The 14,022-nt window shown below is 40.3% G+C and overlaps 1 protein-coding gene across 10 annotated transcripts in view; it reads right to left on the minus strand.

Moving 5' to 3' along the window:
* Positions 1 to 517: 517 nt before the first annotated feature.
* Positions 518 to 14,022, minus strand: part of SOX5 (SRY-box transcription factor 5) — a 645,390-nt gene continuing 631,885 nt past the window's right edge. For all 10 annotated transcript variants that reach the window (XM_040565762.1, XM_040565757.1, XM_040565750.1 and 7 more), the window contains 2 exons: positions 8,350 to 8,566; positions 518 to 5,039 (listed from right to left, as the gene is read on the minus strand). In XM_040565762.1, coding sequence (XP_040421696.1) covers positions 4,736 to 5,039; positions 8,350 to 8,566 — 521 coding nt within the window. In that variant the 3' untranslated portion in view covers positions 518 to 4,735. The remainder of the gene's footprint in view (positions 5,040 to 8,349; positions 8,567 to 14,022) is intronic.

Consider the following 14,022-nt stretch of genomic DNA (forward strand, 5'->3'; position numbering starts at 1 on the left):
ACAAGATATTATATAGTTGCCATTCATTCTAGCAGATGAATTCTTGCTAAGTAAGGTCTACGTTTCCACGGAGTATAATTATTTTCGATGTTACAAATGTGATGTCAGAGGCTTCTTCAGGGACAATAACAGCTCATCTCTTTGGATTAAAAAGAAAAAGCTCTGAAAATGTGCTGTAAAAAGGTTAAAGACAATTTACTTTCTAAAAAATGATTTAATTAAAGAGAGAGTCTACTGCAGTAACCAAATCTTTGAAATAATGTCTTCGAAGAAAGAATTTCTTCCATATGCATTCGTAATAAGAGGATTTGGTTACAAAACTAATTAAATGCTATAATAATAGCTAGTGTTCTTTTCTGGGGGCCTGATTAATACAGCGGAACGGTTAAATAAAGATGTTAAATGCACTTAAAAATCCTATTTTACTAATATAAGGCATGAATAAATTGAAAAAGGATACACTCTGTGTTATTTAGTTGAGCTTAGAAGCAAGTGCCTCAGTTTTTATTTTTTTTTCCCTCTTTTCCCCTTTTCCCCACTGCTGGTATTGTTGTTTTGTAAGCTCCTGAGCCGCAGCTCCCCTGCCCGAGGAGGAGGTGGCACATCGGCCTGCAGCAGCTCCCACACCGGCACCTCGCTCGCCAGGCTCCCAGGGCAGGGGGAGCCAGGCCTAGCTCGGCGGTAGGGCCTCCATGCGCTTGTAGGTTAATACAACCCTAATCTCTTTTAACCTGGTTTGCCTACATGATCTAGGGCAGAGAACCCAGGAAAAAAAAAAAAAAAAAAAAACACAAGACCTTCTTTTTTTTTTTTTTTTTAATAAATATATGTTTGGCTTTGTTTCGTTTTTCTGAGAAATGAAAGAGGGACAAATAGGGCCTCGTCTTCAAACCTGGTCTTCTACTGCCAAAGGATTTATGGGCGCTCTTGCTTTGATCCAGCAAAACCTTAGCACAGGCACAAGTGTTTTGCTGGTTTGGGACTCTAGAGCCTTTTTTTTTTTTTTTTTTTCCTTTTTTTTTTTTTTTTTTTTTTTCCTATTTCATCATTGCTGCATCAGTTTCAGCATCCAGATGCAGGAGGCAGATAGTTTGCTATAGCTACCCATTCCAATAGCCTGACCAAACCCTAGGCTCTAGCGCAGTCTCTCAGATGGAAACGTGCAGGTAACAAACACAGCGTTCATCGGAGCCTTAGCTCAGGCAAACGCGGTAAGTGATGAGGGCAGAGCTCAGTCCTGCCGCCCTCTGGCATGGGACGGACCCTGCCGACTGGGACGGGGCCACCTTGAGAGCATCTCCAGAGCATCTCCTGCAGCCCTGACGTAGCACAGGGCTGAAATTCGGTCCCGTTGAAGTCTAGGAGCCTTTTCTCCATCGACTTCACCGAGGCCGGCTTTCCAGCCCACATGTCCAAGACTTGCTCCAATCATGCCTGCTGCGGTGGCACCTACCTGGAGCTAAAACAAAGTATTCTGGTAGCCCAACATTACACAATTAAACCAGAGAGTCTCTATAACGTGGTGGAAATCAAGCATACAGCAAATGTGAGGTGAACCCACGAGAGTCAGACGTAATTTGTTCACAAAGACAGGGAACAAATTTAAAAGTTAAAAAAAAAAAGGAGCAAATATCTGTTTTCACATTGTACATAATAATGATATAAAAACAATTGCCTATTTTTTTTTCCTTCTTATCCAAACAGAGTGCTTCAAAAAAATTGGCTCTAGATGACTGGTGTAATTAAATAACTAAAATAAGTGATGAGAGAGCAGAAGTTAATTAAGATTGAAAACAACACTCCCATTAATTCACTCCATTATAATAAACATCAGAAGTTGACATGGCTGGGGCCAAAATTAAAATAACAGAAAGAGGAATGATGTGAGCAGAAGAAGAAGCGATTTGTTTTCATATGTATATATATATATATATTTATATATATATAAAAAGGCAAGGTGGGGAGGGGTATCCATTTTAAATAGCCTAACAGCTTCATTTGCTGCACTGCCAAATTAGAACAGAATAAAATAAAGTTAAAAAAGGAAGGAGGGAATAAAATAAATTATACATAATTTACTAATCTGGGAACAGCTGACCATTATTATTATTATTATAATTACCATTACAACACTAGCAAGAAGAGGCAGTTCAACTGAAAAAAAAATAAAAAAAAGCAAAACAAAAAAACACAGTCATAAAATACAAAAAGAACCCTCTCTGACATGGAGGATATGATCAGCTACTCCAAGCATAACTTCAGAGCAAATCTTCTGAGAGAGAGAAAACAGAAAAGAATTTTTGTGAGGCAGAGGTGGACATCAAAAAGCGAAAACAAGGAGAAAAATAAAACAGATGTTGCAGGGTAAAACTAACACACGTCCAAACCGCTCGCCAGATTACTGTCCTAACTCTTCAATGGCATTTTCTTGTTTGCTTTGCACAAGGTCTGCAGAGGTCAAGTTACACTTCAAGTGGTATTCCAGCAGGAAAGGAAGACCCCATGTCCTCCTTCCCAGCCCCTCCTGCTACCTGCCCTTTCCACCCGGCACCTAAATTTAAATGGCTGATTACTCTGAGGTCTAAATTTGCCTGATTAAGGAACCATTTGCAAAATCAGTGTTGCCAAGTACTGAAGACTGTGTTTCTGGTGAACCTTTGGGCTGGGATCTGGCTGGCACAAAGATACACAGGGCTATTTTCACAAGTTAAAGTGAATGCTTGCAATGAGTCTCTCTAGGATCAGGGATTTTCCAGTGAGCCACACAAAGGTGGCATCCTCGGTTAGAAAACTGATTCAGAGGAAGGCTTTTTTTCTCTGTACGATCCTAAGACTTTCTTTCTCAAGGCAGAGAGGATCTACTGGACAGCTGCTGTTTGAAATGAGAGGTAGTTGTTTTGGTTGGTTGGTTGGTTGGTTTAGATCTAATGCTTCTGTCTTGCTACATGAACCTGGGTCCTTTCTTTCTAGAGGAATATCAGAGGGAGGAGATGAAAGGAGACTCCATGATTCACTTGTATTTATATTCTTTTTCTGAAATAAAGTGTAACATTCAGTTACCTTATTGAGATTACAGTAGGCTAACTTCTGCTCGGCATTACGCTTGTGTAAATCTGCCTCCCTCATCCTGGTTGCTGTTACCCAAGGAAGGCAAAGCTGCACAAGCAATGTATCTAAGGGCTCTAGAACAACACTGGAAGTATTACAGCCCAGGAGACAACTTCTCTACTTGTGAGAGGCAGCAGCAAGAGAAACTTAGCACTGCAAAGGCTGGGGTTCTGACATGCCTTTTCTGAATACGAGAAGTTCTTCATAGATATTAGTCTTCTTTCCTACACAAACATCCTACTGATAAAAATGGATTTCTGCAAGTGCAAAGGAGAAAAAATGCCAGTTAAAAAAATAAACACAACAACTGCCTTTTGAATTGGAAATCAGTGCTCAACAACCCCGTAGGTACAAGTTCATTAAAACTGGACATCACAGTAACCTAATTATGCTCAGCGAGGAGTTAACATTTCCAGCTGCCTGTCCTGTGCTGAACAAATCCTGTTTTGGACAATCCTTTCTTTATGTTCTATATGCTGCCACTTGAAGTGTAAATGAAAAGCAAAGGCTCCTTACAGACCAAGTCCTTTGAAGGGTGCGGGATTTCATTCCGGAACATGCTTTTTGCTCACAATAGTCCAATATTATTCTTATTAGTACCATAAACACGCACACATGAAAATCCAAGATCATAAAATATTTTTTTCTCTAAATTTCTTATGTCTCTCTCTCTCTCTCTTTTTTCACCTGAGAATGGCACCTACAGTTTCCTTTGAAAACCAAAACCAAAACCAAAAATATATGTCTAATCTCACCAGCTGCTGGTATATCAGGTTCTTCAAGGGATTGTCTAAGATACAACACTGTCCTAACTTGAGACAGAGCAGGAAGCAAAAGGAAACCAAGAAAAACAAAATCAGAGACCAACCAAAAAAAAGCAATTGGACTAGTTCAGCGCTGTAGTACAAATTTGGCACTTGCTCAAAGACTCAGTATGGTGTGCAACTGATGAAGAGAAGTCCTCTCTTGAAAGGAAATAATTGCTTGTTGGGGTTAACAGAAACAGGCTCCCCACTTCCTTCCTTGCCAGCCATGCATGCCCGCACACTCACACACACACACACGCTTCTGACCCAGACATGCCAGGGAGGAGGAGGAGGAGACAGAAGGGGAAAAGGAATTTTGTCTTTTTTTCTTTCCTGTCAGGTGCATTACCAAAAAAAAATTATTTCTCTTTAAACTGTAGCACAAAACAACAAAACACATTCACAAGCCACTTGTTGGCACTGTGTACCTGAGTGAGAATTTCTAGAACATTGTAGAACAAACAGCCATAAAGTTTATTTGAAAAAAAAATAATAATAATAAAAGGTCGACGGGTAAGACTTCAGTGCTTGGGTATAGCAGCTGAATTACTGGCATTATTTTACCCATAGCTTATATCGTTCTGTTGTTGTTGTCGTCGTTGTCTTTGTTTCCTTTCTTCTGAGCCTTTTTTCTTCTGATGCAGGCTGATGTCTATTAGTCAGCTGATGTCCCAACTAGTTAAGACTAACAGTTAAAGTAACAGTCAGTGTATGAGAAAGTTAATGTGCTTGGCCACTGGCAAGGATAAACCAGATGGGGCTTTATTTTTTTTTCCTTTTCTCCTTGAAGTCCTGTAGGTCACATGATATTTGGACCCTGATCAGTTGGCTTGCCCCGCGATGTGATTTTCACTGTCACTGCCATAGTCAACATCAGGGTCATCCTCTTCCTCATCATACTCATCGTAGATTTCTCCATTGACATCCTCGGTCTGCATCTCTTCCTTGATGTGAGGCTCCTCGCCTTTGATGCCGTAAGTGCTCTGGATGACGGGCATCCCAGGCTCCGGGCTGCTGGAGACGCTCGAGTGCTCAGAGGGCAGGTGTGGGGAAGGCATTCCTGCCATGGCGATGGCTCCTGGGTAAACTACGCCTGCGGTGGCAATAGGAATCTGTGCTTGTTGCCTGCCGTGGAGAAAAAGTAAAAGAACATTGGAATACTGGAAGGAGCAGAGGGTCGTAAGTATGATAGCAAGCCCATAGCACATGCTCTCAGGGATGCAGAGGGAGCTCCTGGTTGGCCCATGCATGACAACCCTTCTATCAGTATTCCAGATTCAGCAACTGATGCTCTTGAAATGAACAGCAAGCCCAAACCAACTTCACTGCTAAAGAAACCCAACCTTTGTAAACATCTGTAGCTGTACCTGAACTACACAGCTTCAGCTTGCCTACCTGTGATGCAACTTTACTGAGTCAACTGTGTCCCCTAAGCTGCCAGACAAAAGCAAGCACCCTTTCAATTGTGGCCCAATTTACAACTTGTATTCTGAAAATCCACATCTTAGCTAATCATAGTAAGACAATGACAGGACTGGAAATAAAAGTAACACATTGCCAACAGGAGAAATGAAGTGAGGGCTAGGTAGTTCGCGCTGGAAAGGGGAGGTGCTGTAGGGAAGTACCAGTGGATCAGGAGAAAGCCAAGGTCTCACTGATGAGGCAGTGTTTGCTCCACACTCATTCAGAGACCTGGCCATTGTTAGGGAGAGGAACAGTGGGTTTTCTGGGGCCAACATGGGCTTACAGGGTGATCACTAAGGGCCTCCCACTGGAAGGTGATAGTTTCCAGTGAGTGGCACTTGTGAAAAGCAGAACCTTTGAAGCAGGGTGGATCAAAATTGGGAAAAGCCAGACTTAAAACTGAAGCATGTATTATTTAAACATAAATAAAAAGCAAGCAAGCAAGCTACATGAGCATTTCAGAAAATCCTCTATAGGATGCCTTTATACAGCGTCTAAGCCTTGGAAACCTGTCTGCAGTAATGAAAGACGAATTATTCCAGGCCATAGAAATTCCCTTTGCATCAAGAACACTAGCTGCGTTATACCAGTGTTTATTTCCCTGAGAAGCTTCAGGGTCCCAACAAGCCTAGAGGTTTAAAATTCATGCTCCTTTTGTTTCCTTGCTGCATGAAGTAATTCCATTGCAGTAATACTCTTCAGTACATGCTGCACATTGTAATGTCATCAGCGGTGTGTCCATCTGCACTGAAAAGCCTTGCCACAGGAGACAGGGCAGAGTCTCTTGAGATGAACATTCGTAATTAAGAATGAAACCCTCCCCTGTTCCCCTGCCTGGCTGTGCCCTGACTGTACAGTAAGCCCTGCACAGTACAGTGATCCTGAAAGACCTTTCCCTGCCAAAGAGCTTTACATTTGTTTGGAATTGCTAGCTGCATTTTCAGATACTTCCTGCCTGCCATTCGAGCGAGGCCACTGTCAGTACAATCATTATTTCCCTGTTTCTGAAACAAGTATAAGTTGTCTCAGCTGAAGACATAGCTCTTAAAGTAGGAAGCAGGTCTAATTTGCATTTTATTCTTAATTCAATAGGAAGGTTTTGTTTTTCTGGAGTCAGCATTTCCGTAACAAGATTCAGCACACTTAAATTGCTTTTAATATTTAACAATAGAATACTTTGCACTTAAATGGTGCTTTTCAGAGTGCTTTCCAAATATTCAATAATTTAAGAATAGTATTTTTCCACTTCTATAGAATGTCCACTCCAGAGGATGAGGTGAGCTTACCATATAACCATTAAAGATGAGGACAGTAAGACCTAAAAGCATTAAGTACAAGAGTTGCAAAAAATGCCCAATCCTTCCCACTCTCAGGCTTTCAGGCAGGTTTTCAGTATGTCCAGGCAGCTGGCACAACGAGAGCTGTTAGAAAACCCCATCATTTACTTTGGTGCCTGAGCAGGAGCTGGATTTGTGTTTGGAAGTTTAGCCCTATATGACCTGTGCAGGGTGATGCAGCAGATGGGGAACCAAAACCAGGAATGCAACTGCAGTGCTGGGACTCCCAGCATCAAACACTGACCCCACTGTGGTCACTGGCCACTTTGTCAGTAACTTCTATGATTTCGCCCCAGGTTCTGTGCTTTGATGCCCCTGTGCAAATTATCTCCAGAAATGTCTTGATTTCAATGTCAGCCTTGTTTGGAAAGCTAAATAATATGCAGAGCGTTACAAGGTTAATTTTTTTCCCATGATGAAGCATGCATGTTAACCAGATAAGCAGTGTTTTGGGGGCTCTGTTGCCACCTATTCTTTTTCCAGAAGGCCCCCCCTCCTCTTTTTTTAATCTCTTGATGCCAAATGTTGGCTGACTTCCCTGTGTTTGTTTCAGTGCTTACCATTGGGATCACTGGACCTGCCAGCGCCACAGGGTTAAGCAGCTCAAATTTCTCTGTTGAGCAGCTTATTATAACAGTGCACACTATAGCTGTTTAAAACACAGTCTGATGACACTTAACAGTTGCTGGACAGATATTCTCTCCTTTATTGCTACTTCTAGCTGTTAACTAAAGAGATGTGCAGCTCAATTCAGTTAATATTAAAATGATTCCAAATTCAGCCTGAGATGAAACAGAACATAAATTCCATTATTTCTGAGGCTTGATTCTGTTGCCATTTTTGCTTTTTATTTATTTTTTTTAAGACGAATGTGTGGATTTTAATTTTCTGGAGTGAATACAGAAATACTGCAGAATATTTGATTACTTCTGATGCTTTCGATCTGTAGTAATCAAAACCAAGCAGAATTTCCAGAGAGAAAAGACATGTGAGTTTTCCAGGCAGATTTTAGTTTAATCATATCAAGCTGATCTATTAAGAGTTTACTTGAACCAGTCTTGAAATTTATACTCAACACAAAGCATTTAGCTTAGTGAATTGGAAGACACTCCCTAATATGACAAATGCCATCACAATGAACCATGGAGACAACTTCATGCCTGATATTCAAGTCCATACTCCAGCTCAAGTTCAATATGTTCAGACCACTTGCAATACATCATACTGAATGCAAACTAGTATTTTTGGCTTTTGGACTAATAGTCACTACCATAGATCCATTCAGATACACCCTCTGAGATCCCATAATAAAGTAGTACTTACAAGACTTTATTAGAAGACTTAAATTTCATTGGAAAATCTTAAGTTTTTTTTCTTCTTTTGCATGATCAGAGTGGAAAGGAGACAGTTGGCTGAAACTGTAAGATGAACGTATAGCAGAGCCAACAAAAAATCCCTAGCTGCCTAACTTCCTCCTGGAACACATTGTTTTAAAGTATAAGCTTCACATTCTGTTAGCAATATACAATGTTCTTGCAAATAACATATAACATTTACCACAGTGAATTAAGAATTCTCCCTGAAATATATATTTTTTTTGCTGAAATGAGTGTTAGTTTTTAAAGGTCCCATACCCAACATTAAAATACTGCCTCATCTCCTGGCGTCTGTTGCGCATTATAGCCTTGTACTCGCCAATGCGTAATTTTTTGCCATCTACAAGGCAGGTACGCTTCGGCCTTGGCTTGTATTTGTAGTCTGGGTATTTCTCCAGGTGCTGCTTGCTGAGTCGGGCCTGTTCCTCATAGTATGGCTGCTTCTCTAGGTTTGTCATAGCTTTCCAGCGAGATCCTGTCACAAAAAAAAAAAAAAAAAAGAACAAGAAATGAGGTTCTACTCATCCACAAGCACTAAAAGACAGAGAAGCAAGTAGGTCACTTGGAACAAGATACTGACAGTCATATCGCTTTGGGCTGGGAATCTGTCATAGCTTCTAGACAAGGGTCAGGTCTTGTTTGCATTTCACTGGTAAACCTCTTGAGTATGGCCATGAGGCAGACAGAGATGATACTCAAAGCTTTCACTCACTATTTTACTGAAACTTTTCTAAATGATGATGTTTTTCAGATGATTAATAAGAGTAACATCCTGATAATGAGCAGACCCTGACACTTTTGAGAAAACTAGGCAGTGTACTTTAGTGGAATACTCAGAGAACCCTCAGGTATATCAAGCCTACTCTGCTGAGACCTTCCTTTGGCCATGGTCTTGTTTTCACCTCCTCTTCTAGAGGAGGCAGCAATCCCAGTTGCTGCGATCCAATTGCTGTGTTTCACCATAGCTGGATCAGGAATAAACTCTGGATATGCACATGTCTACAGCTTAATCTTTCATTACAAATAACTTATCTTTCTAGTTGCCAGGTTCATGAAAAGAAGAACATGAATTGATCATAGATGGTATGCTGCTGGGTACAGGAGCCTGCAAAGATCCCGAAGCAATGCCTCTAACAGCTATAAGCTATCCCGTATGTCTCAGTGGGGTGTTAACTCCAAGACCAAGTCCTGGTGAGCACTGCCAGCTCCATCTTAATAAAGAATTTAGTATGTGTCATGAAGGGAAGAGCACTGGGATACTGGCACACCTCTCCATGGAGCTGCAGTATAGCTTGATTGCCAGGCTGATTTCTGACATTCTTCCTATGCTAATGTGGATATTTGAGGTAGGGAAATAAAGAAGACTTCATTTATTTTTTTTCAAATACCTCCTGAAATTTGTAAACTAATATTGTTTAAAGGATATAGCATGGAAGCAGAAAGTAAAGTTTCTTGAGTTAGTTATCCTATTTGATTTTTCCATGGACGATAGAAATACTTCAGGGTACGATACATTTCAAAAGAACGGGAATGGTCCAAGCTGTGAAACATGTGGCCTAGAAGGAAAACTTTATTGGAAAATAGTCCATTTTCCCATTGGGAGAAAAAAAAAAAAGTTTGAACAGTTTCTCAATTTAATTGGCCCATAATGTCATATGTCATACTTGACTTCCTCTTTTTCTTCATTTTTTATGGTTATTCATGCTGTACTTAGCTCATGCTATTACTCAGGCTGGTCTTAGCTCACTGTGTTCCCAAGACTTTCACCACAGAGAACAAAGTTATCCCTTCCTGGGCAAGAAAATAGTTTGGTTCCCTCCAGAAAGGTCCCTTCTGATTATTGACACCACCATTTTCCACAGTGCTCTTTGAATCTTTAGTCCAAGCTGCAGTTTGGGCTTCTGGTGCAAAGGGTTACCCAACTTGGCCTCACAATGACAGACAAGTGATTGGAAATCATGGTGTCCTTATTCAGAGGTGCAACAACGGACATCCTTTTTTATAGCAAACATTACTGTGGAGTCAAAAACATCATTTTTTTCACATATAAGATGGAGAAATCCTCCAGCTAGTTCTGGAATGGGAGACAGTTCAATGTTTCTGCTAATTGTTATTAACTTAGGCAGAGCATCGTATCAGATGAATGGATTGTTTCTAAGATTTGATCTGAAACTCCTGCATGGTACTTCATATGCCAGACTTGGTAGCTCAGCACAAGCATCCCTGACATGGCTCTGTGTTAAGACAGGGTAGCAAAACTCTGCCTACAGAATCGTGGTCAGCAGCTTTGTCTCCTGCAGGGAAATTATCCCATGTTTTTTCTGGCAGAGGGAGTGACTAGAAAAAGTGACACCAACTTCCCACTTGTAGTGCCTCCAAGATTTCAGGCTAAATGACATAGTGATAAACATGTGGAGACTGCCAAGACACTGAACACCTACTAATGCTGGCTTAGTGTGCAAGATGGAAACATAGATAGGGCTTGTGTTGAATGATGTCAAAAATTCAGGGTAAAGCTTATACAGCTCTCACAGGAAGATGTAGGTCTACTTCCAAATTCTACCTCTTAGACAACAGCACATTGGCTTTTTAGCGTACGAAGAAAATAACGAAATTTAGTCCAAATCTAGAGTCCTCTAACCACAAACAAGCTGTAGTCCTGGTGGCTTAAAAAAACACCCCAGCCCCATTTCCTACTGATGAAACAGTTTTTATTTATGAATAGCAAAGCTGAAAACCTCACTGACTTTAAACAAATCTTGACATTTGTTTTACATGCTGTGAAGGGACCTGCAGCTCAGGAACTGAGTAATAGTCACGTATGTTCTGAGACCAACACACAGAAAGGTAGAAATTGAAATCAGTTTTTGCAAAATTTTCATGAAAATGTTCTGTCTCAGCACAATACCTCTTCCACTGTGCTTTCTTGCTGCAATCCTACAGGAAGACCTAAACAGGCAGATTCCTATCCCCTCATGTGAAAAGATCTGTAAATAGTGGATGCAGTTAGGCAAACGCATAAGTCTTTGCAGGATCAGGGCCATAAAAACTGAAATTTTGATGCATAATATTTGTACATGCAGTTACACATACAATATTTATACATAGATGTCATTCATTATGTTTTTCCTTCCTAAGCTGCTAACTCAATGCAACAAAAATCCTGGCAGTCTCACCTCTCTTCCTAGCAAATTTTTAATAGCTGCCTTCTGCAGTGATACCTACTCTTACTATGACTTTATTGTTTTTGCAAAATACACTAAATATAATTTACTAGTATGTTTTGAAGTATCATAAATAATTAAACAAACAGTGCTGTCAAAATAAATTTTGAAAACGTGCACATTTTCTGATGATAAATCCTATTTTTTTTTACATTTTAGCATTTTCATTTATTTTCTTACTAATATGCAAAATCCAAATAGCTCTCTAACTGGTCTTAAATATGAACTTTTGAAATTCTGAAGAATATACTATTCCAATCCTGACATTTGCATGCGCAGGCAGGCTAAGGTAAGACTGAGTATCATCAATCAGCATACTAAAACTGGTTGACAATCCCTTGTGTTTGGACAAAATATATTTGCAATACCTTTATGTGTGATTGTTGTTTATGTCAATAAACACATGCATGCAGACACGGGTACCTATGCCTAGCGTAAACCCAAGCCCAAATAAGGTGTAATTGAAATATCTTGATTTTTTTTTATTTTTAATTTTTTTTAAGGGAAGATTTACACTCTTTGGTGAGCTTTCTGCTTACCATCTGTGTTTGAAAGCTTTGAGTGGGTCAAGTATGCAAGGCTTTTCTCCGTGACTACAAAAACATGAGCCCATCCCCTCCCTGTACGCATACATAATGACAGGCAGGGTTCTCACGCGGCTCTCCCTGATCTGCTGGCTGAAGTGTTTAGAAAATAAATGCTGAAATTACTAGACATTGCAGCACCAAACGTGGCTCCTGCCCCCAACATGAGCTAGGACAGTTTAGAACTGTGACCACGTGAGGCTTGTACAGGGCTGATGAGGACAGCCAGATATCTGAGTCTGGCACCGGCAGCTACAGACAGCCAGGCACCCACCAGTGCACACGCACTTGTGCTCGGGTGCACACACATGTGCGCTAAGTGGGGTTCACAGCTCTGCTGACCACTGATTTTGAGCCAAGTCTCTCTGTCAAGAATCTTCAGCTCTTTATAATACTTCCTAATTTTTAGTCCACGGGACTGGTATCTTCCAATCTGGGTATCTGCATCGGGCTGCTTTTGTGTTTAAAAAAATACTTGCACACACACAAGCACATATATAATTATAGGTATGCATATACGCATGTATTCACACACATATGCATCTATGAGAGAATTTCTGAAGGTACTGTCTAACTTCTTTTCTTAATCTCCTTATGCAAATTTATCAGTGAAATTAATTAAAATATTTACAAAAATATCTAAACAATGCATTATTAAATTGATAGGGTCCAGCAGACCCGCTTTAGCACTTTTTTAACAATCTACTAAAAAAAAATCATTATCCACAAGTTTAAGTTGCAATGAACAGATGGATGACAAACGTATGCACAGATGAATTTAGTGACAAATCCATGTTATCTAATTTTTATGCTCAAAACATAATACCACAGTGTCAAACATAATCCCTAGAGAATGCTAGTGGTGGGAAGGGCATCTCCTCTCATTTTACTACAAAAATGACCCTTGATGGGTGACAACTCCATCTAACTCACTCTCAGTGACAATGAGCTTTCTGACCCCAATGTGCAGCAGCACTGCTAAAAAATGGTAAGGAAAGATTGTGGATATCTAATAAAGAGCCCCTAATACCAGCTGAACTGTAAGTTTCTGGCTGCTCACCCTATGCCAGTTAACAGAGAGCTCCCTGCTGACTTCAAAAGACTGGCCTTTTGCAATTGAGGGGAGACCTTTGCAACGTTCCTGTCAGGAAAGAAGGCATCAGGGCATCCCTCTCTTTTGCAGAGGAGGAATAGAAAAAATTAAACGTGATGCTGGAAAGAAATAGAAACATCATCTCTTCCTGCTTTAAACCTTGCTTTTCCCCATATCTGGCAGCAAAACAGTAAAGAGTTTGGAGTCAGCTATACTGTCTGTCACCTCAACAGGATCTGTAATGAATTTGCACATTTTACTCCAACTACTGTATATCTAATCAGAAAAAGATGTCCCCATATCTCCCTGATCTAGCGCCAAATAGTAAAAGGTGATTCCTTATGTTAACAATTTCAGCAGAATGTCTTATTAAAACCAGATTTTAGGGTATTATAAAATGCTTAGAAGCCCTTTAAAATGTCAACCAGGATCCCCAGAGACTGCGTAAAATGTCAGCCCAGCTCAAGCGCCTGTTTTAAGCAGAATGAATTAGCAGCGTGCTGTCAGAGGTTGTTATCCAAAACAATCAGTTAAGAGGGAAAACATCAAGCTCTCTTTGTACTTTCTATATGAAAAGGGCCATTCAGAATGATCTTGTAGATTTTTGAAGCTGATTATTTAAAAACAGGTTTAACCAGGACCACTCTCAATTTAGAAACAGACCAAAACTATTACTGCCCTGTCCTCAGACTAATCACATCATACACCTGTAACCAGTATAATCCCTTTTAACCAGTATATGGTTATTTTAAAATCAACATAACCTATTTAGCCTTCTAATCCTGCTCCCATAACTAATCTAATCATCCTGTACCACCCTTTTAATCATGGGTTAATATCATCATGTCTGCCATCCACAGCTAATGCATTCTGCCTCTGACCAATTTTTTCTCATTTCCACTTGCCCCCTGCTAACTTTTCATAACACCACCCTAATCAGGCTGAACTTCGAACCCCTGACCAGACTAAACTCAGCGTATTACCAGCCCTGCAACTGGTTAATGCTGCCATTACAATTGCCTTACATCTC

The sequence above is a fragment of the Cygnus olor genome, chromosome 1, assembly GCF_009769625.2.
Source record: "Cygnus olor isolate bCygOlo1 chromosome 1, bCygOlo1.pri.v2, whole genome shotgun sequence".
NCBI classification, from domain to species: Eukaryota; Metazoa; Chordata; class Aves; order Anseriformes; family Anatidae; genus Cygnus; species Cygnus olor.